Source organism: Capra hircus, chromosome 4 (assembly GCF_001704415.2).
Source record: "Capra hircus breed San Clemente chromosome 4, ASM170441v1, whole genome shotgun sequence".
In the NCBI taxonomy this organism is placed as follows: Eukaryota; Metazoa; Chordata; class Mammalia; order Artiodactyla; family Bovidae; genus Capra; species Capra hircus.
Genome location: NC_030811.1, coordinates 3321598 through 3342512, shown reverse-complemented (window position 1 = coordinate 3342512; position 20915 = coordinate 3321598). Strand labels below are relative to the sequence as shown.

The window sequence follows — 20915 nt, the reverse complement described above, 5'->3', positions numbered from 1 at the left end:
CCACCGAGCCGTCTTCCCGAGGACCTGCTCCATGGTGATCCCCACCAGCAGTGAATGAGAGTTCCCGTTGCTCCACACGCTCACCAGCATTTGCTGTTGTCAGTGTCTCCGATTTTATGACTGGTCCTTCTAATTGGCATGAAGTGGTAACCCAGTGTTTTAAGCCTATCCTTTTAAAATTCTGGGACAGATGTTTTAAAAACATTATGAATTTGCATATAATATTCTAATGTTTAGTGAATTTTCAAACTGAACAGACTACGTAGTCTGTACCCAAATCCAAAAGTTCCAGAATGCAGCCGGTATCCCCAAAGCTACCCCATGCCCATTCTCATCATTCATCTCCCCAAAGGTAGCCTAACTTTTAACGTCATAAAATAATTGTGCATGATGTTATATGTGTTACATTCACATTGTTCATGTGATCGTGTGATGTGTATTTTTTATACCTGGTTCTTTTGTTCAGTGTGTTCATGTGTTTTAATGTTTTATTTTAAGTCCTATTTGTATCCAGTTTTCAACTGATGATGGATTATCTCTTCATGAGGTCTCATATCATCCCTATGGAAACTGCACACCACCAGTACTTTAATAACTTCTGTTCATTTCGTAACAAGTGATATATGCCTTACTATTTCCTATTGGGTTCTTTTGGTAGAAATACTGTTTCCTGCCCATTTTTTATAGGCATTTTCTCTCTGTTCTCCTTCCGACATTAAACTCACCCCCCATGTCCCAGTCTTGTCACTGTCCATCTACTATCAATGACTGTGACCAGGTGTCCTGTCACGGGACATATAGGGTGCTTAATACATGCCTGTGTTGCTCATTTGCACTTGGGCATCTGTGGTTGTGTCTGTAGATTCCCTGCACACCCACCAGCCAGCAGATGAACTGAGTAAATAGTGTGTCTCTGTTTTGCTCCTCTTCTTGCTGTTGTTTCTGATTACAGTTAATGTGTCAGTGCTGAGGAAGACCAAGTGCTATATTTAAATGCGTGATACAGATAGTGTCTGTTATGACAATCCAGAATATGGGAGAAATCGCTGAGGACAGGAAGCGTATGTGGAAGATATTTTGGAGGATGAAGAATTTGAAACACATACCTTGTGTTAATGGGAGGAAATCCAAGAAGGAAGGTCACCATGAACCATAATGAGCCTGGCGTGTTTGCTGGACAGCAGATGCCTGGCCTGGAAGCACTGGCAGGATGTGACGAGTGTTAGGAGGGTCTGAGGCACTGGATTCCAGATTGTACTCTAACGGCTCCTACAATCTGGAACAACTGATCCGTCCTAACTGCTTTTATTGTGATAAGCCCACAGATGATGATTTTATCATTTCCCCTGATGCCGGGAAAGATTGAGAGCAGGAGGAGAAGGGAGCAACAGAGGATGAGATGGTTGGATGGCATCACTGACTCTTTGGACATGGGTCTAAGCACACTCAGGGAGATCGTGATGAACAGAGAAGCCTGGTGTGCTGCAGTCCATGCGGTCACAAGAGTCTGACATGACTTAGACACTGAACAACAGTTGATCTTGCCATTGGAAGGGGGACAGGCTCATAAAAATGTGGATACATTTCAGGAAGCTCATGGATCCAGTCAGTCCATTAACCATCTTGGAATCATCTTGAGCATTTATCCAAGCTCAGATGTTAGGAGATATCCATTAGGGTACTTTTATCCATATGGAATAAAATACCTCACTAAAATACTGTAATTCAAATGGTAGGTATTTATCATGTTTTCACAAACAAGAAGTCCAGACCTAGCCAGTCCCAGGATGATTCAGTGGCTCAAAGACCATGTTTCTCTGCTGCTATCATCTTAATGTTGGCAAAGTAGCTGCAGCGGCACCATGCATCTCATCTCACACCCTCACCAAAAGGAAGGGAAAATTAGAACCTGCCTAATGTATTTCTGTCTTTTTCCAAAACTAGCCAGGAGGAAGCTTGTTCATATAATGATATTACATGAACACCCTTAGCTGTAAGGGTTGAGAGAGCATGTATTTCATGGAAATTCACCTCTGCTGAGTTGACAGAGGGCTGTGGCTCTTGAGGAGGCAGCGTAGTGCCTGCCACAATAAGTAATGAGACTCCTCAATTTATGAAATACTTGAGGAATGAGGCCTGCATTCCTTGAACTTGAACAGTGAGTTTGCACCATTCTTTAAATTGAAACAAATCTGAAAAGAGGGAGTTCTGACAGATTCTCATGAAAGAAAGAATTAATTTATACTGCTACTAACCTTACAGTTAGTTGCAAGCTTCCAAAGTCTTGAGAAGTGGGTCCCTAGGAGAATCTTAACAGTCTCTCTTCTGACTTTTCATCATTAGTTCTAGAAGGATTGTTAGGTGAATCTTGCTTATTTATTGAATCCTTGCACTAAAGAGCCATTTATCGCAAGGATGACGGTAGATGCTTATTATTCACACTTGCGTGAAGACTCTAAGTTAAGGCAAGTGTGCCTCCATATTTGTCCATAAAGGGGCACTTTTCAAAGTGTTCCTACATTATGCATCCTACTTTAAAGGCACAGTTGCCTGTAAGCCCTGAAAAGGAGTGTGTCTTATCCTGGCACTCTGGTTTTCTCTGGAGTCTACTGCTTGGCTTAGAGGAGAGCCTGTTGGTAAATTTCACGTGGATTTTGGGAGCCTTTGAGACCATGTGTTACAAGGGGCTAGCTGATCCAGGAGGTGCTATTTTAAGGAAGACTCTGACCGGTTAGGACCCAAAGGTAGCAATTCAGGAGTCTAAGCTGAGTTTCTTCGTATAGGTCAGAGCACAGAAATCAACGGAAATAATAAAACCAGAGAACTAGAGAGAAGTTGTCCACAATGTATTAGGCAGCTCGGGGGACTGAAGAGGATGAAGTTAAATCACCTGCCTTCTCTTTGAGACATAACTCTCACCTTAAACCCTGGTTCAGCCACATTGATCGCTTAAGGAGGAGTAATAGATATATGCACTTTCTTGGGTTGATGTTTCATATTACCCAAATCCCTGATTATCTGTGCTTTTAGGTGAGGTAATAAAATCACAGAAAATAGGTTAAGTGATAATTTATAGAACCTCAGATCTAATCAGTCTTTTTTTCCCCATTGCTTTCCTTTATCCACATTCTTTTTCTTTTTTTCAATATCCTTTTAAAAGTTCAGGAAATGTATAACTGTTGCATTTTCAGAGGCTACCTTATCAAGTGGTGGGTTAGTTGAAAATGGGAGCAAATGTTGAGAGGGATGAGGCAGGAAAAAGGCAGGTCCCAGGAGATGCCCACGTCCTAACGCCTGGAACCGTCATCCTAGGAGTGTGCTTCCTTGCAGATGTGGTTGTGTTGAGTAGCTTGAGATGCGGGGTTTTCTTGGACTATCAGTGGGTCATAAATGGAATCATTTGTGCCTTTGTGAGTGGAGGCAGAGGGCAATGTGACAGAGAGAAGGCCACGCGGCCCCGAGTCAGAGGCCGGAGTGATTCGGCCCCAAGTCACGGAGCACCCAGAGCAGCGGAAGCTGGAAGAGACGCAGACAGGAGTGGTGGGGGAGGCTCAAGAGGGAGGAGTCACAGACACACAGGCGCACAGACACACAGATACACAGACACATAGACACACACACAGAAACACACACACACACACAGACACACACAGACACAGGCGCACAGACACACACACACACACACACAGACACAGGCGCACAGACACACAGACACACACACAGAAACACACACACAGACACAGACACACACACACAGATACACAGACACGCAGAGACGCACAGATATGCACACACAGAGACACACACAGATACACACACAGACACACACACACAAACACAGATACACACACACAGACACAGACACACACACACACAGACACACACAGATACACAGACACACACAGATACACAGACACACAGACACACACACAGAAACACACACACACAGAGACACACACAGACACAGACACACACAGATACACAGACACACAGACACACACACAGAAACACACACACACAGACACACAGACACAGACACACACACAGAAACACACACACAGACACAGAGACACACACAGACACAGACACACACACAGAAACACACACACACACAGAAACACACACAGACACAGACACACACACAGACACAGACACACACACACACAGATACACAGACACACACACAGAAACACACACACACAGAAACACACACAGAGACACACACAGACACAGACACACACACAGATACACAGACACACAGACACAGGCACACACACAGATACACACAGACATGCACACACACACACAGGCACACACACAGACACACAGACACACACAGATATGCACAGACACACAGACACACAAATACACAGACACACAGACATACACACAGACACACACACACAGATACACAGACACACATGCACACACACACGCAGACACGCACAGATATGCACACACAGAGACACACACAGATACACACACAGACACACACACACAAACACACACAGATACACACACACAGACACACACACACAAACACACAGACATACACACACAGATACACAGACACACACAGGCACACAGACACACAGACACACAGATACACAGACACACACGGGCACACAGACACACGCACACAGATACACAAACACACAGACACAGGCACACACATGCAGATACGCAGACACAGACACACACACAGATACACACACAGACACATAGACACACAAAGACACACAGACACACACACAGAGACACACATACACACAGACACACAAAGACACACAGACACACACACAGAGACACAGGCACACACACACAGACACAGACACACACAGATATGCACACACACACAGAGACACACACAGAGACACACACAGAGACACACACAGACACACACACAGACACACAGAGACACACACACAGACACATAGACACACAGATACACAACACACACACAGATATGCACACACACACAGAGACACACACAGAAACACACACAGACACACACACAGACACGCAGACACACACACACACAGATACACACACAGGCGCACAGACACATAGACACACAGATACACAGACACACAGACACACACACATACACAGAGAGACACACACAGACACAGACACACACACACAGAGACACAGAAACAGACACACAGATACACAGACACAGGCACACACACACAGACACACACACGCAGACACACAGATATGCTCACACACAGACACACACACAAATACACACACAGACACACACAGACACAGAGACACACACAGACACACACACACAAACACACAGACACACACAGATACACACACACAGACACACAGACACACACACAGACACACACACACACACCGATACACAGACACACACACAGACATACACACACACACAGATACACAGACACACACACACAGGCACACAGACACACACAGATATACAGACACACACACAGACATACACACACACACAGATACACAGACACACACACACAGATACACAGGTGCACAGACACACAGACACAGGCATACACACATAGACACAGACACACAGACACACACACAGACACACACACACAAAGACACACAGAAACACACACACAGAGACACACACAGACACACACAGAGACAGACACAGACACACACACACACAGATACACACACACAGACACAGGCACACACACACAGACACAGACGCACACACAGACACACACAGACAAGCACACAGAGACACACAGACACACACAGAGAAACACACACACAGACACACCCACACAGACACACCGACACAGGCACACACACACAGACACAGACGCACACACAGACACACACAGACACGCACACAGAGACACACAGACACACACAGAGAAACAGACACACCCACACAGACACACACACACATAGACACACAGACACACACACAAACACACAGACACAGATACACACACAGACACACACAGATACGCGCACACACAGACACACACACACATGTGTACATGCTTATGGCTGATTCACGTTGTATGGCGGAAACCAATGTAACTATAAAGCAATTCTCCTCCAATTAAAGCATTTTTTAAATAGAAAAGATTGTGCCCTAAAGCTCCCAAGGAGCCCACCTTGATTTTGGCCCGTTTAAACTGATTTTAGGCTTCTGGGCTCCAAAAACCATGGGAGAATAAATTTATCTTTTAAATGATCAGATCTGTGGCCACGTGTTAGAACCGTCCAAAGAAGCTGATAACAAAGGGAAACATTACTGAATGCCTCCAGTGACTTCACGGCGGCCACATCTTGAAGGCAGGCATGTAAGTGGACCCCCGGAGCCAGCAGAGCTAGGGAGAGGAACTGGCCGCTTTGGATGCCACGGCCCCGGTGACACCCTCGCCATGAGGCCCACCTCTGCGTCCCTGGCCTCTCCCACTGAGCGCCCACACCGGCTCCTCTCCCCTCCCCGGGGGGCTCCTCTCAGCTTCAAAATGTGATTCTTTATCATCTCGACCACCAGGAAAGGAGCTGAAATTCATCTACATTAAGGTTTGCACTTGCCTTTTTAAAAATTGGAGAGGAAAAGACGGTGTCTGCCTCCCACACTGACGTATTTCATTATTTTTGTTGTTCATTTGTGTCCTACTCTTTGCAGCCCCATGGATTGCAGCATGCCAGACTTTCTTGTCCTTCACTTTCTCCTGGAGTTTTCTCAGACTCGTGTCCATTGAGTCAGGGATGCTATCTAACCATCTCATCCTCTGTCATCCCCTTCTCTTCTGCCCTCAATATTTCCCAGCATTGGGGTCTTTTCCAGTGAGTTGACTCTTCACATCAAGGGGCCAAAGTACTGGAGCTTCAGCCTCAGCATCAGTCTCTCCAATGAATATTCATGGTTGATTTCTGTCAGGATTGACTGGTTTGATCTTGCTGTCCAAGGGACTCTCAAGAGTCTTCTCCAGCACCACAGTGCTCAGCCTTCTTTATCATCCAGCTCTCACATCCATATATACTGGAAAAACCATACTTTTGACTGTGCACATGGTTCTTGACAAAGTGATGTCTTTGCTTTTTGATATGCTGTCTAGGTTTGTCATAGCTTTTCTTCCAAGGAGCAAGCGTCTTTTAACTTCATGGCTGCAGTCACCGCCTGCAGTGATTTTGGAACCCAAGAAAAACATTCATTAAACACATACAGACTCTACTTAACAATTCATATAAACTTGAGAGCAACAACCAAATTAAAATAAATACAGGTCAATCAACAAAGTCAGTAAATTTCAAATTAAGAAACAGTCATTTTGTGTGGCAGAAGATGAGGTTCCTGAAACTAAATCACCCCTTAAACATGTTCAGGTGTTTGTTGTGACACCAATGTTTTGGGTTGGACGTTGCATTGGACATGCCTGCTCTTGCCTCACTGGGTAAAGCGTTGCCCTGCCCACCGTTTCTCTGCTGGGAGCTGCACTCTTTGTTCACAGAGACCCCTGTGCTTCTGGGAGACCAAACTAGCTGACTTGGCGTTGATGCGTCATGAAGACGCACGTTCATTCAGGCAATTAATTTGGGTATGAGTGTATTTTTATGATCAGAATATAACTTCATTAATATTTATTGCCCAAATAATATGAATAAACAGAAAAACAGTGAAAAAGGTATTAACAATTACAATTAAAATAAAAATAATAATACTTTTCTCATACTATCCGTGCTGCATCCAGTCCCTCGGTATCATTACTTTGGACCATTTCTGATTTTACTTCTTCCGGTATTTATTTCTGTCACTGCAATGTGACGTTCATATATCAGTATTCACAGACTGCCTCCCCTCCAAGTAGAACATTTAACTCACATTTCCTCCTGCTTTCTTTTCTCTACTCTGGGTTGGAGAAACTATCAGGTTATTTTCAGTTCCTCTAGACAGGGGTGCCCGACCTCCAGGCCGTGGGCCGGCACCTCCAGTCACATCAGCAGCAGCATTAGATCAGAAATAAAGCGCACAGCAAATGTGCCGGGCGTGAATTATCCCTAAACCGTCCTCCCCCACCCTGCCCTCCCCCATTTGTGGAATAATTGTCTTCCATGAAACCCACCCCTGAGGCCAAAAGAGGTTGCGGACCGCTGCTCTAGAGATCTCTTTCGTAAATTCCTATGAAAATGTCTTTACAAGTGCATTTCCTGTTCTGCTGATCTTCAGTGGAGTCTCCTGGCTTCTCGCCAGACAAGAGAGAGAAGCTAGTGCCCAGACAGCCTTCTGCTCCATGCTACATGGTCCCTCCAGCTCTTCCTCCCACTGTGGGAAAACCTCGTGGGAAAGCCTCGAGGGAAAGCCAGCTCTCATCGGTGACATGTGCACTGTCCCACTTAATAAAATCTCCCACCAAACGGTTGATTTTAAAGTGGAAAATTCTAACACAACACTGTAAATCAACTGTGCTTACAAAAAAGAACGCAGATCTTTGAAACAAAAGCAAAAGCATTTTGCTTCTGTATTGAAAACAATGAAGTCATCTAAGTATCAAGAATGGGTTGCAGCTTTACCATGTACTACAAAGTCTATGGATAATCACCTAAAAATCTGTGAAAAATTAAAAAAGAGAAGTTATTCCAAATAAATAGATACATAAATTTTTTAATGGATAATTCATTTAAAACATTGACAATGTTTGGCTTAGACATGTATTTCTCTTTAAAACCTGATAAGGCAGACAAAGCCACATGGAGAGAGAAATTGTAGTACTTTGTCACTAAACAGCTTGTCTAGAGGTATTCAGGTCAAATAGACTCTTCAGTAGCTGCAGCTAGCTTACTCTTATTTGGACTTTGACTTTAGTAAACAGACCCGTTTTCTTAGCAATCCTAATGGATTATTTCTATTTGACATTAAAAAGTAAAACTATCTTCATTACAGACAAAATGAAAAAGTCGTGTAGATAATGCTAATACATTTAGGGGTAGTTTTAGAAAGAACATGGAATACAAGGTCTATATTCAAATATTGATTGTATGTCTTAGGCACTAGCAGCAAAACTTTGGAAACGGAAATTTTGAAAATGCTGGTTGTATTATTTGCCTGGGCTGACCTAATGAAGCCACAGAGTGGATTCAAACAACAGATATGTATTTTCTCACAGTTCTTGAGTCTTTAAGTGCCAGGGGAAGGGCCAGCAGGGTTGGTTTCTAGTGTGGCCTCTCCTCTTGGCTGCAAATGGACCTGGTCACTGGGTCTCACATCGCTTTTCCTGTGCTTGGATGCGCAGGGGGAGAGAGACGGAGAGAGCTCTGTCTCTAGTCCTGTCTCCTTACAAGGAGACCGGTGCTGTTGGACCAGAGCCCCACGTTTATGATCTCATTTTACCGCCTCCTTCGAGGCTCTGTTGCCAGATATAGTCACATTGAGGATTAAGGCTTCCACATATGAATTGGAGAGAGAAGAGTCGGTTCAATCCATAACAGTATTACATGTGGACATCTGATGCGAAGAACTGACTCATTGGAAAGACCCTGATGCTGGGAAAGACTGAGGGCAGGAGGAGAAGGGGACAAGAGGATGAGATGGTGGGTTGGCATCACCAACTCGATGGACATGGGTTTGACCTCACTCCGGGAGTTGGTGATGGACAGGGAGAGGCCTGCTGTGCTGCAGTCCATGGGGTCACAAAGAGTCAGACACGACTGAGCAACATGTACATCTTTGCTGTGTATTATTTTGCCTACACAGTGTGACCTCTGGCCTTCAAAGATTTACATCCATCCCACATACAAAGTATATCCACTCCGTTCTGAGACCCCAGAAGTTTCAAACTATTCCAGAATTAATTCAAAGTCCAAAATTTCATCAGCTCAGCAGTCCCAAATGCTATCATCTAAATAATCTCAATGAGTTGTGAGTAAGACTCTGGGTATACTCTATCCCAGGGCACAATTCATCACGACTGTGAACCTGTGGAACTAAAGAAATAAGTGGTGTCTTCTCCTGAAAGTAATGGTGAGACAGGCATAGGGTAACAGTCATAAGTACTTCTGTTCCAAAACGGAGAAATTTGAAGGAAAAAAGGGGTTACCAGTTCCAAAGCACTTCTAAGTGCACTTGGGCATGCTCCTGTGTGTGTTAAGTCCTGGGAATAATGGTCTGCAGATTGTAACTCTGTCCTCCGGGGATCATGTTTCTTCTTCATGAAAGGCAGCATGAGTTTGCAGCTGAGTAGTTTTATCAGCATGTTTCTTGTCTGAGGAGGCTGGAGGTCTGCCAGCCCTCTCTTTTTTCATAGTCTCTCTGTCCTTCTCAGTCCAAGCTGGCAGAGCTTCTGCAGATACACAATTCTGAAGAACCTGTGGGTTTCCTATGTATGTCCTGGGCATTCATTCCATTAGACCAGAGACCCCTCCATAGCGGTTAGCTAGATACTCCCATCTCTGTGTTTGGCTTCTGCCAAGACGGCTGAGAAGATTATGAGTTACACAGTTAGGCTCTTCAATGAGATTTTTACGTGAGTGAATACCCTGAGATTTTGATCTTGCAGTCGTATTGGCAAAAGTATGTTAAGCCACATCTAGTGAAGTGAATTTCTCAACTTCCGCATTTTTTACAGTCTGGGTAAGGGGAGATAATTCTCCAAAGGAAATACAGAAATAGCCAATAAACGCATGAAAAGATGCTCGACACTATTAGGGTTGAAACATTATTCACCCACAAAAAGGACTGAAGTGCTGGTAGATATTATTACATATTATCACATGGATGAAACTTGAAAATGAAATATACCAATAAAAAGACCAAGATATTATACGACTCCATATGAATTACTCATAGTAACCAAATGTATAGATACAGAAAACAAATTTTTCATTGCTTAGGACTGGGACGAAATGGGTGGACGTGGGGAGTGGGGACATGGAGTTTTAGAGAGGAACAATGAAAATGTTCTAAACTTAGGCCGTAGCACTGCTGCTATTGTTCAGTTGCTTAGTCGTGTCCCACTCTTTGCGACCCCGTGAACAGCGGCACACCAGGCTTTCCTCTCCTTCACTGTCTCCCGGAGTTTGTTCAAACGCATGTCCATTGAGTCGGTGATGCCATCCAACTGTCTCATCCTCTGTCGTCCCCTTCTCCTCCTGCCCTCAATCTTTTCCAGCATCAGAATCTTTTCCAATGAGGCAGCTCTTCGCATCAGGTAGTCAAAGTACTAGAGCTTTAGCTTCAGCATCAGTCCTTCCAATGAATATTCAGGACTGATTTCCCTTAGGACTGACTGGTTTGATCTCCTTGCAGTCCAAGGGACTCTCAAGAGTCTGCTCCAGCACACTTCGAAAGCCTCAGTTCTGCTGCGCGCAGCCTTCCTATGGCCCAACTCTGCTGGAAAAACCCTAGCTGTGTCTGTGTGCACCTTTGCTGACAAAGCGATGTCTCTGCTTTAGACTGTGCTGTCTAGGTTTGTCCTAGCTTCTCTTCCAAAGAGCAAGTGTCTTTTAACTTCATGGCTGCAGTCACTGTGCTCAGTGATTTTGGAGCCCAAGAAAATAAAATTTATCACTGCTTTCAAGTTGAAGTGAAATGAAGGGAAGGGAAGTAGCTCAGTCGTGTCCGAGTCTTTGCGACCCCATGGACTGTAGCCTACCAGGCTTCTCAGTCCGTGGGATTTTCCAGGCAAGAATACTGGAGTGGGTTGCCATTTCCTTCTCCAGGGCATCTTCCCAACCCAGGGATCAAACTCAGGTCTCCTGCATTGGAGGCAGACGCTCTACCCACTGAGCCACCAGGGAAGCCCTTCTGTTTGCCAAGAAGTGATGGGACTGGATGCCATGATCTTGGTTTTTTGAATGTTGAGTTTCAAGCCAGCTTTTTTCACTCTCCTCTTGCGCCCTCATCAAGAGGCTCTTTAGGTCCGCTTCACCTTCTGCCATTAGAATGGCACCATCTGCATATCTGAGGTTGTTGATATGTTACCTGGTTTAAATGCCATTGTTCCTAAGCCGTTGATAGTGAAGCATAACTAAATTTATTCTTTCATTATGTCAAAAATCTACTGAAGAAATATGTGTAGTATGTACAGCAAACATTGTTATTTATTGTACTTTTCCTATTAAAAAAGAAGAGGAACCTGATTGGAATTATTGGACCCAACCTCTGACCGTATCTGGCACAGAGTGCTCATTTTGCACTGGCACGCAGGCACGGTCCCTCTGTGTTCACTGAGCTTTTTCCTTCTCTGCACAGCTGTGTTAGGATGCTTGTTAATGGAAAAGGCTGCAGCGACTTGCTTCTCAGCAAACTCTGTGTCACTGGAACTTGTGAATTAACAGTGCAGACACTGAAAAATGACAAATTGATTTCCGCATGTTCTTCCTTAGGTGTTTGTATGGAAACGCACACCGATTATCAACCTCTATAGAAATAACACACAAGTTTCCCAGTGACTGATTCTGAGCATTAGAGTAGTTTTGCTCTGCGTCTCAGGCTGGGGTCTGTCTCCCTGTGGATTTGCACCTGACATGCCCACCACTTCCTTTTCCTCTTCGAGTTTTTAAAGCACTTGGTACTTGATATCACCCACACTGTTCACAGCAGAGTGACCGCTTGCTGTGTGCCTGTGATTGTTGATCTGATTTGATAGCCAAGTCTTTTCCAGTTAAGGAAATGTATGCCTTTAAAAGTTTTTCCCAATCTTTTCTTTATTACAGAAAACATTTTTACCTGGAGAGCAGTGTTTTATCAGGATCATCATAAACGTTACCTGCGTTTTGTGATTTTATTAGCTTCCTGGCTCTGGAATATGTTATGAATAAGCCAGATTCTGTGAATAATGTCAGTATTTAAACTCTCCTGCAGATGTGGTTAATGTTGGCCTTACTGTCCTCCTGCACATCTCTAGAGAAGCCACTTAGCCTCTTAGGAGCTCAGGTCTACCTTCCATAAAATGGCTTTCTTTCCTCCTCCTTGCAGGATTGAGAGGTAATAACTGTCAGAGTCCTCCAAACACAGCAAAACATTTTAGAGTTGTCATTTTACATCACAAGGACCCAAAGAAACCATCCCCTGAAAGCAGTTCACCAGCTTAACGCACATGAGACCTTGACTCCAAAGAAATAGAAATCTATTAGGCACAGCAGAAAATGACTGACAAGTTTTCTTTTCTTTCAAAATTATCAGTTTGATCAGTTTAATTATCAGTTTGAAAAAGTTTTTTTTCAAAATTATCAGTTACATAGAGCTTGTAACCTAAGAGCAGATGATCTTGATAAAGCTAATTTGGAATATTAGGAATTAAAATAAGTTATTTAGAAAATTAAAACAGCAAAATGAAAGAGCTTGATACACTAAAGAAAAAAAAATAGATAAAAATTGAGCTGAAGACATAATGCAAATCCTTCCACAGACATAAAAATGCAGGGGACCTAGAGGTTCCTGGTGAGGTCCAGTGGGGTCTGGAATGACGGAGAAGCAGTATTGAATTGGACAGTTATTGATAACATTCCTGATGCAGAGAAAGGCAGTTCTTAGACTGTAAAGAGTACTGACTGGTAAGCAGGATATTTAAAGAAAAGCCACAACTGGACATTTTTCTAATGGGATTTCAGAATATCAAATATGGGAGACTATACCTTCCTCGCTGGACATTTTCAGCTCACACTTTCTGCTGCACCAGTACCAACGCGCTCGCAGTCTCCCGAAAGCACGGCAGTCATCAGTGCCTTCATGGCCTTGCAGCCCTCCCAGCTGGAATGTTCCTCCGTTATGTTATCTTGGCCAGCAGGGTCTTTTCTCAGTTCCCCCCGCTTTTTGTCCTGCAGCCTCCGGCACGCCAGGCGCGGCCGCCCTCAGCCCCGTCGCTCTCGCAGTGTGGTCATTCTCTCAGCGCCGGCTCCATTCCTCTTTGAGATTCGCAGAGTCAGAATCAGTTACAGGGTCTTTCATTTGTGATTCTTTGGGGCTCAGCCTGACTTCTGAACATGGCATTCCCTTGTGCTTGTCCCCACCTCAAAGGATTTTGGAATGCATCAGGCTGTAAGTCAGTAGCTTAGTTAGAGAGCACCTGACCGTGTGAACAAGCCGTCAGGCTCCAGAGGGGCGAGCGGAGAGTGTCTTGAGGAGGGAGGGCTGACTATTGGCAGAAGCGCCTGTCCCGGCTTGAACGGAGCACTTTCTACAGTAATGCCGTAGTATGTAGTAATAGTATATAGTAATGCTGTCACTGTAGGCTCTCCCTATTTAAGTCATATAAGATTTTAAAGTATTTTTTTTAAGCCAAGGAAGTAGTAGTTATATAGAAATAAAACACATTTTCAGTGGTCCAGTGGTTGAGCCTCCACACTTCCAACACAGGGGGCATGAGTTCGATCCCTGGTCAGGGAGCCCTGCATGCCATGCAGTGTGGCAAATAAATAAAAATAAAAAATAAAAAACACCTTTTTTGTTTTGATGCATAGAACAGTCGTTTGTGAAAAGAAAAATTTTTCAGAAAGTGAGTAGGTTGGCTTTTCATATTTGACCCAAAGTTTGTTTAAAGGCAGTCTTTCACTCTTGGTGGGCTTCCTGCGGATACCAAAACGTGCAGCTAGAACCACCCCTGAATAGAAGTGTCTATTCGATAAAATTTAAGTTTTAATATGATTAGTTATTTTCTGACCATGTATTTGAGTGTCTCTGACATATTTACTTTTGTTCTTGTTTTATATATTGTATTTTAATTGAAATATATTTGACACTGTGTAAGTTTACGGCGTCCCAGGTGGCGCTAGTGGTAGAGAATGCGCCTGCCAGCGTGGGAGACGTGAAAGAGGCGGGCTCGATCCCTGGGTCGGGAAGATCCCCAGGAGGAGGGCGTGGCAGCCCGCTCCAGTATTCTTGCCTGGAGAATCCTATAGACAGAGGAGCCTTTCAGGGTCCACGGGGTCGCAACAAGTCAGACATGACTGCGTGACTCACACACACGTTTAAGGTGTACAACATGTTGGCTTGATGCCTTTACGTGTTGCAATATGATTGCCTTTGTAGGATCAGCTAACACCCTCTGTAAGGCCACATGATTAGCTTCTTTTTTAGGGTGGGAAAAATTAAGATCTAGTCTCTTACCAAGTTTGATGTTTATAGTACATTTTTGTCGTCTCTAATTACTAAAAGTGCGTGAGCGCTCCAGGACTTATTTATCAACTAGTTCACGGGATAACTTTATTAGATCGATGTCCAGTGATCTTTAAGGTTTTCATTTACTGTCTGTTCTCTACACTGAAATGCATCGTGTTTGAAGCGGCGCATCTCTCTTCGAGACTGCTTCAGAGGCAGATAAGAAAGTCCTAGAGGGAAGAACCGGGCTTGGTTTTAACGTGCTTTGATTAGCACCTAGGAGAGCTCCACGTACCATCAGGTCTAACAGGAAGGCCACCTCAAGCCTCATCGTTCTGTACATTTAAGAGACTTTCACATGCACTAATCCTATTTGATATGCAAGGTACAAGTCCGCGTGCAACATTTCTGCGAATTTCAGTAATCTTTCACGCCCAGGGAGGCCACAAAGAAGAAACCAAAGGCGATGTAACAAAATCTATACGCTAGAATCCTAGAAGCTTTGAGGATTTCATTCAGAGATTATCATTTTTTCATTCTGTAATATAAAATTTTTTTTTGTCTCCCCAACCTGCCGTAGAATTTGAAACAGAAAGCTGAAAGAGGCAAAGGGTACTGTTGAGGGCAAGCCCTATGGCAGCCCAAGAAGTGAAGGCTGGCTCAACAGCCAGAACTGGAGAGAGAAACAGACAGAACAACCAAACATCCCCCTGTAAAATCGCGGTGGTCTGAAACCACCTCACCCAGGATGCCCACAGGCCTACACACCCCAGCTAACACTCGTGATAACCCCACGCCGCAGCCCAGCACACAACTAGAGAAATACGCCGCAGCCCAGCACACAACTAGAGAAATGGGACAGGCATCTCCAGGAAAAGGGCAGCAAAAGAGACATCTCTTATTTCACAGAGCAGGGTCGTAAATAAGCGTTCTGCGTAGATGAGGGACATCAGACAAAGGTTAGAGTGTCTTGTTAGTATAACAGCAGTGGGGGTGGTTTGATGTCCTGTCTGGTGGGGGTTTTGGGGGGAGAGGTGCTCTTGCTTTACAATGTGGTGTCGGCTTCTGCTGGTCAGCAGCGTGACTCAGCTGTAAGTATGCACACGGCGCCTCCCTCCCACCTCCCCCAGCCCACCCCTCTCTATCCGCAGAGAGATGGCCTCCCCAAGCCAAGCTCCTTGCTCAACGCGCAGCTTCCCATGCAGTGTGGCCTCCCGGTCATCCCGTCTCCTGCCCCCGACACTTCCACACATTCTGTTTCCTGCGTTTGCGTCTCTGTTCCTGCCCGGCTTTAATCTGCTCAGACTCGCAGATCAGAAGGTGGACAGCCTATTGTCTTGTCAACGTAGATGAATGGGTTTTTGTGCCTGTAATGAGGGAACCTTTCTGAGGCAGACCTAAATCCCCAGAAGCTTCAGCCTTAGGAGTAGGATAAAAGCTGCCAGGTTCCTAAAGTCTCCCCGCTGGTGTCATTACCTGAATACCTCCTCTTGGGATGGAAGTTCAAGTCTTATCCCGGGTGCTTACTCCCAAGCCTGCTGATCCAGGGGAGGCGGGGAGGTCAGAATCTGGTAGTTTGCACACAGAATGTGGGGTGTGTCCTTATCTGGAGGACTACTCCCCAACCTGAAGGCAGCCAGGAATGAGTGAGGCATATGGGGGATAAATACCTAAGGAAGGCGCTACTTGGTTTTGGATTTCAGGCGCCCAGTGTGTGGTTTGCTGTTGCCATTATGACTGCTCCATGAATGACTGGTTACATAGTACAGTTGTGATCCCTTCTCTTCTTTTAAACTATTTCCACCTTATTGCTCATCAGTCAGTTTTTCAACAGTCATTCACCTTCATATCTAAGAAATACGGTTGTTTATGTTTTACAGGTGGAGAGGGCATAGCGATGCCGTTTTACCGTACTGCGATTCCCCTTACCATAGCTTTTGATAGCTTTGTTGTGATTGTTCAGTCCCTCAGACACGTCCGACTCTTTTATGACCCCGTGGACTGTAGCCCGCCCACCAGGCTTCTCTGTCCGTGGGATTTCTCAGGCAAGAATACCGGAGTGGGTTGCCATTTCCTTTTGGGGATCAAACTGGCATCTCCCACATTGGCAGGCGGATTTTTTTTTAATACTGAGCCACCTGGTAGCTAAGCTCTTGATAAAAGCAAAAAGCATGCCTGGCTTTTGTTCAGCACTAGGTATAGAAATTATGTTTAACCCTGTTTACCATTTCTGGGTGGCAATCAGAATGTTTTATGGTCCTCTCTTTTTTAACCAAGGAATAAAATTTTTTGTCTCTGCGCCTTGCTCTTTTCTAGCGGAAGATAACAGTCTGTCTCAAAAGAAGAAGGTGACTGTGGAAGACCTCTTCAGTGAAGATTTCAAAATCCACGACCCCGAGGCTAAATGGATAAGTGGTGAGTCCTGAGTGCGTTTGGGGAATCTCTCCTGCTCTCTGCCACTCTGAGCTCTTGGGTTTTGCCATTTGCCTTTCACCTTCTCTCTCTGGCTGTAGAAGTGGACCCACAGAGCTCTTGCTGTGGTTGTCTCATTCTAAGGAAATGTGTGTCTGGTCAAATCAGGCTGTTCCTTCATGAGAAATGGGTCTTCAGGGTCGCCTCCCTGAGTCACTGCTTCTCAGACCCAGACGTGAGATGTTGCTAAGCAACAGGGCAGGGCGAGACGCAGCTGAGCCTCCCTCCCTTCTCCGCATTTCTTTATACCCTTTTGCACTCCTCTCGCTTTCACTCCCAACTAGGTCCAGGCTCAAGAAGGAACTGAAGGCATTCTTCTAGAACTCTGCCTAGTGAAGGAAACAGTGGAGTCCAGTGCCCACATGCGGATAACTTAATCTTCCTCTTGAATTTCAGTCTAGATGAAATCTTGTTTTCTTGTTTGGGGGATTTTTTTTTTTTTTTTAACCACAAAGCAACATAGAACTGGAGGTGAAAGGCAGTTTGTTTATAATACATTTGTTGGTTCAAAATAGCCTATTTCCTTTAGTTGGGCCTGAAATAATTCTAGACTGCAGTCCTGGGGAAAAAGGATGTAAGTGGCTGCCCGCCCATCCTCTGCAGGCTTCTCTGCATCCCTCTTGCACAGTCTGGTCCTAGGACCTCTCCAGTTATCTCCACAGATACTGCTTTCATTTCGTCTTAGCCTCCATGGGATGCACTTGAAAACTGATCCTCGGGGCAGAGAACCTGTGTAGTGGAATACTAGAGGTCAGTTCACAGCCTGGCTTTTATAGTAAATGAGGCCGAGAGAGGTTAAGTGCCTTCTCTGAGGTCACGGAGCTAGTTCGTGACACAGCTGAAGCTGGAAGCCTGTCTCCTACCTTCCTCCCCATTTTGTGCGCTTTCTGCTGATACTTTGTTGAATGACACTGTGGCATGTTTTCTCGCTGTCAAGCTCCTCTGAAATGCCATTTATGCTTCGCAAACTGTCGAAAAGCAACCAGCAGTGACTCTTTGCCTTCCATCTCCCACTGGGCAATAGCTTCTCCTTTGTCCTTCACTGTGGCTTCTGTATTAATTCCTGGTTCTTAGATTTGCTTATTTAAAAATGAAAGGAGCAGCTGAATCTCAGAGGGAGTGCATTTTATAAGAGGGAACTGGGAAGAAATGAGAGCAGCGTACTGTGAATACCAGTAGGAGGCACACACAGAAATCCAGATCACTGACAGAGCCAAGCTCTTTGTTGTTTGAGGAAATACTTTTACCTTTGGTCCTGAGGGGACTTGGCATCTGCTTCCTGTTTGTGTGTACCCATCGCAGAGAGAGGGTTGAGCACGGATCGCATGCCCTGGGCCAGATCTTGGGAATAAAAGGTGATGACTGTCTTCTTAAGGAGCACAGCATCATCCTGGAGACAAACAGAGTGACCAGTGGTAGTCGTGACACAAAGTGCAGGAAGGCTATGATTTTCTCGTTCTTCCCGAGAAGGAGTTTCAAAGATGGTGCGTACCCTCGGTCTCAAAGGCACAGGGTTCAGAGGCAGTCGGAGGCGGGCCCTGCAAAGGCCCCATGAGTGCTCAAATAATACAGGCAAGCCTTTAGAATAGAGTTTCCGTGGCCTCCGGCTTGGCCTGCCTCAGCATTCCCTATGCAGACGATGTAAAAAGTGTAGGCAGAGATCTGGAGGCTCCAGGGCACCCAGGTTTCTACAGGAACCCTTGTTGGTTGCTGTTATAAGGCACTGGTCTTTCATGAACTAATTTATGCTGCAGAGGCGCAGAGCTGGTCCTGAGATGTGCTGCCTTTCTGGCCAGAATTTCATTCTATCCGCAAAGTTGGGAGTTAATACAAGCAGTCAGGAAGTGGCCTTGTGCCCAGCAGAAAATGCCCAGCGGGTTAAATCTACTCATAAGATGACCTGTGGTTCAAAGAAACATGCCTTTTATGTCCAGGAGCTTTTGTAAGAGGAGTCTTTCTTTGTAATTACAGGCACAGTGTGAAGTTTTGTTGTGGGGTAACCAAGTGGTCAGGTCTCCCCAGAGACCAGGCACCATCAGAAATCCAAGGGAACATAACTGATTCCTCCCCCTCTATTTCCTAGCTGCCCCCTCCTCCTTTCACTGATCCCTCTTCCTGATCAGTCTCTTTCTTCCTGCTCCCTGAAGATGCGGTAGCTTAAAGGGAATGAAGTGACTTTGTGGTGACTAACTGTGCCTTACAATGTGAGTCTCACAGACGCCATAAGGAATTCATTCATTTTCTAACCTTACAAGTCTAAATGTGAAAACCCAGAGAAAGAATCCTACATTTCATAGGATTGTTGATTGTCGTGGAGCTGAGATGAGCTTTAGAAATGGTCAGAACATTAATTCATTTAATTAGTGTTTGTTGAGTGTCTACACGGAGAAGGCAATGGCACCCCACTCCAGTACTCTCGCCTGGAAAATCCCATGGACGGAGGAACCTGGTGGGCTGCAGTCTATCGGATCGCGAAGAGTCGGACACGGTTGAGCGACTTCACTTTCACTTTTCACTTCCATGCATTGGAGAAGGAAATGGCAACCCACTCCAGTGTTCTTGCCTAGAGAATCCCAGGGACAGGGAAGCCTGGCGGGTTGCCGTCTATGGGGTCGCACAGAGTCAGACACAACTGAAGCAACTTCGCAGCATCAGCAGCAGCAGCAGAGTGTCTACAATGTAGCAGGCAAGTTGCTGGACCCCAAAAAAGACATGGTTTTGCCCATGGAACAGTTTCCCTTTGGGTGACTTGGAATCACCCCCACCACCACTGCCGCCACAACCATCTACCACCATCATCACTACAACAGCCTCATTCATCTCCTCTTCTTCCTCCTTTCTCCTCTGTCTGCATTTCCTCTCCGTCGTCTTCCTTGCTGTCATCACCACCACCAACACATCACCATCATCACCACATCACCATCACCACCATCATCACCACATCACCATCACCAACACATCACTACATCACCATCACCACCACCATCATCATCACATCATCTACTGGGGGCTTCCCATATCCTAAGTTCTGGGCTAAGTGCTTTGCACACTTTCAGTCAATTAATTCTCACTATTACCATTATTCACTTGGCCTTCCCGGGTGGCGCTAGTGGTAAGGAACCCACATGCCAATCCAGGAGACATAAGAGACGTGGGTTTGATCCCTGGGTCAGGAAGGTTCCTTGGAGGAGGGCACGGCAACCCACTCCAGTATTCTTGCCTGGAGAATCCCATGGACAGAGGAGCCTGGCAGGCTATAGTCCATGGGGTTGCAAAGAGTTGGACACAACTGAAGTGACTTGGCACACACACAATTATTCGCATTTTATAGATGAGGAAGCTGAGCCAAGGGTGTTTAAATGACTTGAACATACAGCTAATA

General features: G+C 45.2%; 1 protein-coding gene across 3 annotated transcripts in view; it reads left to right on the top strand.

Annotated features, from left to right (window-relative positions):
- DPP6 (dipeptidyl peptidase like 6) overlaps positions 1-20915 on the top strand; it is a 974485-nt gene that overhangs the window by 611723 nt on the left and 341847 nt on the right. For all 3 annotated transcript variants that reach the window (XM_018046661.1, XM_018046659.1, XM_018046660.1), the window contains exon 3: positions 17378-17476. In XM_018046661.1, the coding sequence (XP_017902150.1) occupies positions 17378-17476 (99 nt within the window). The remainder of the gene's footprint in view (positions 1-17377; positions 17477-20915) is intronic.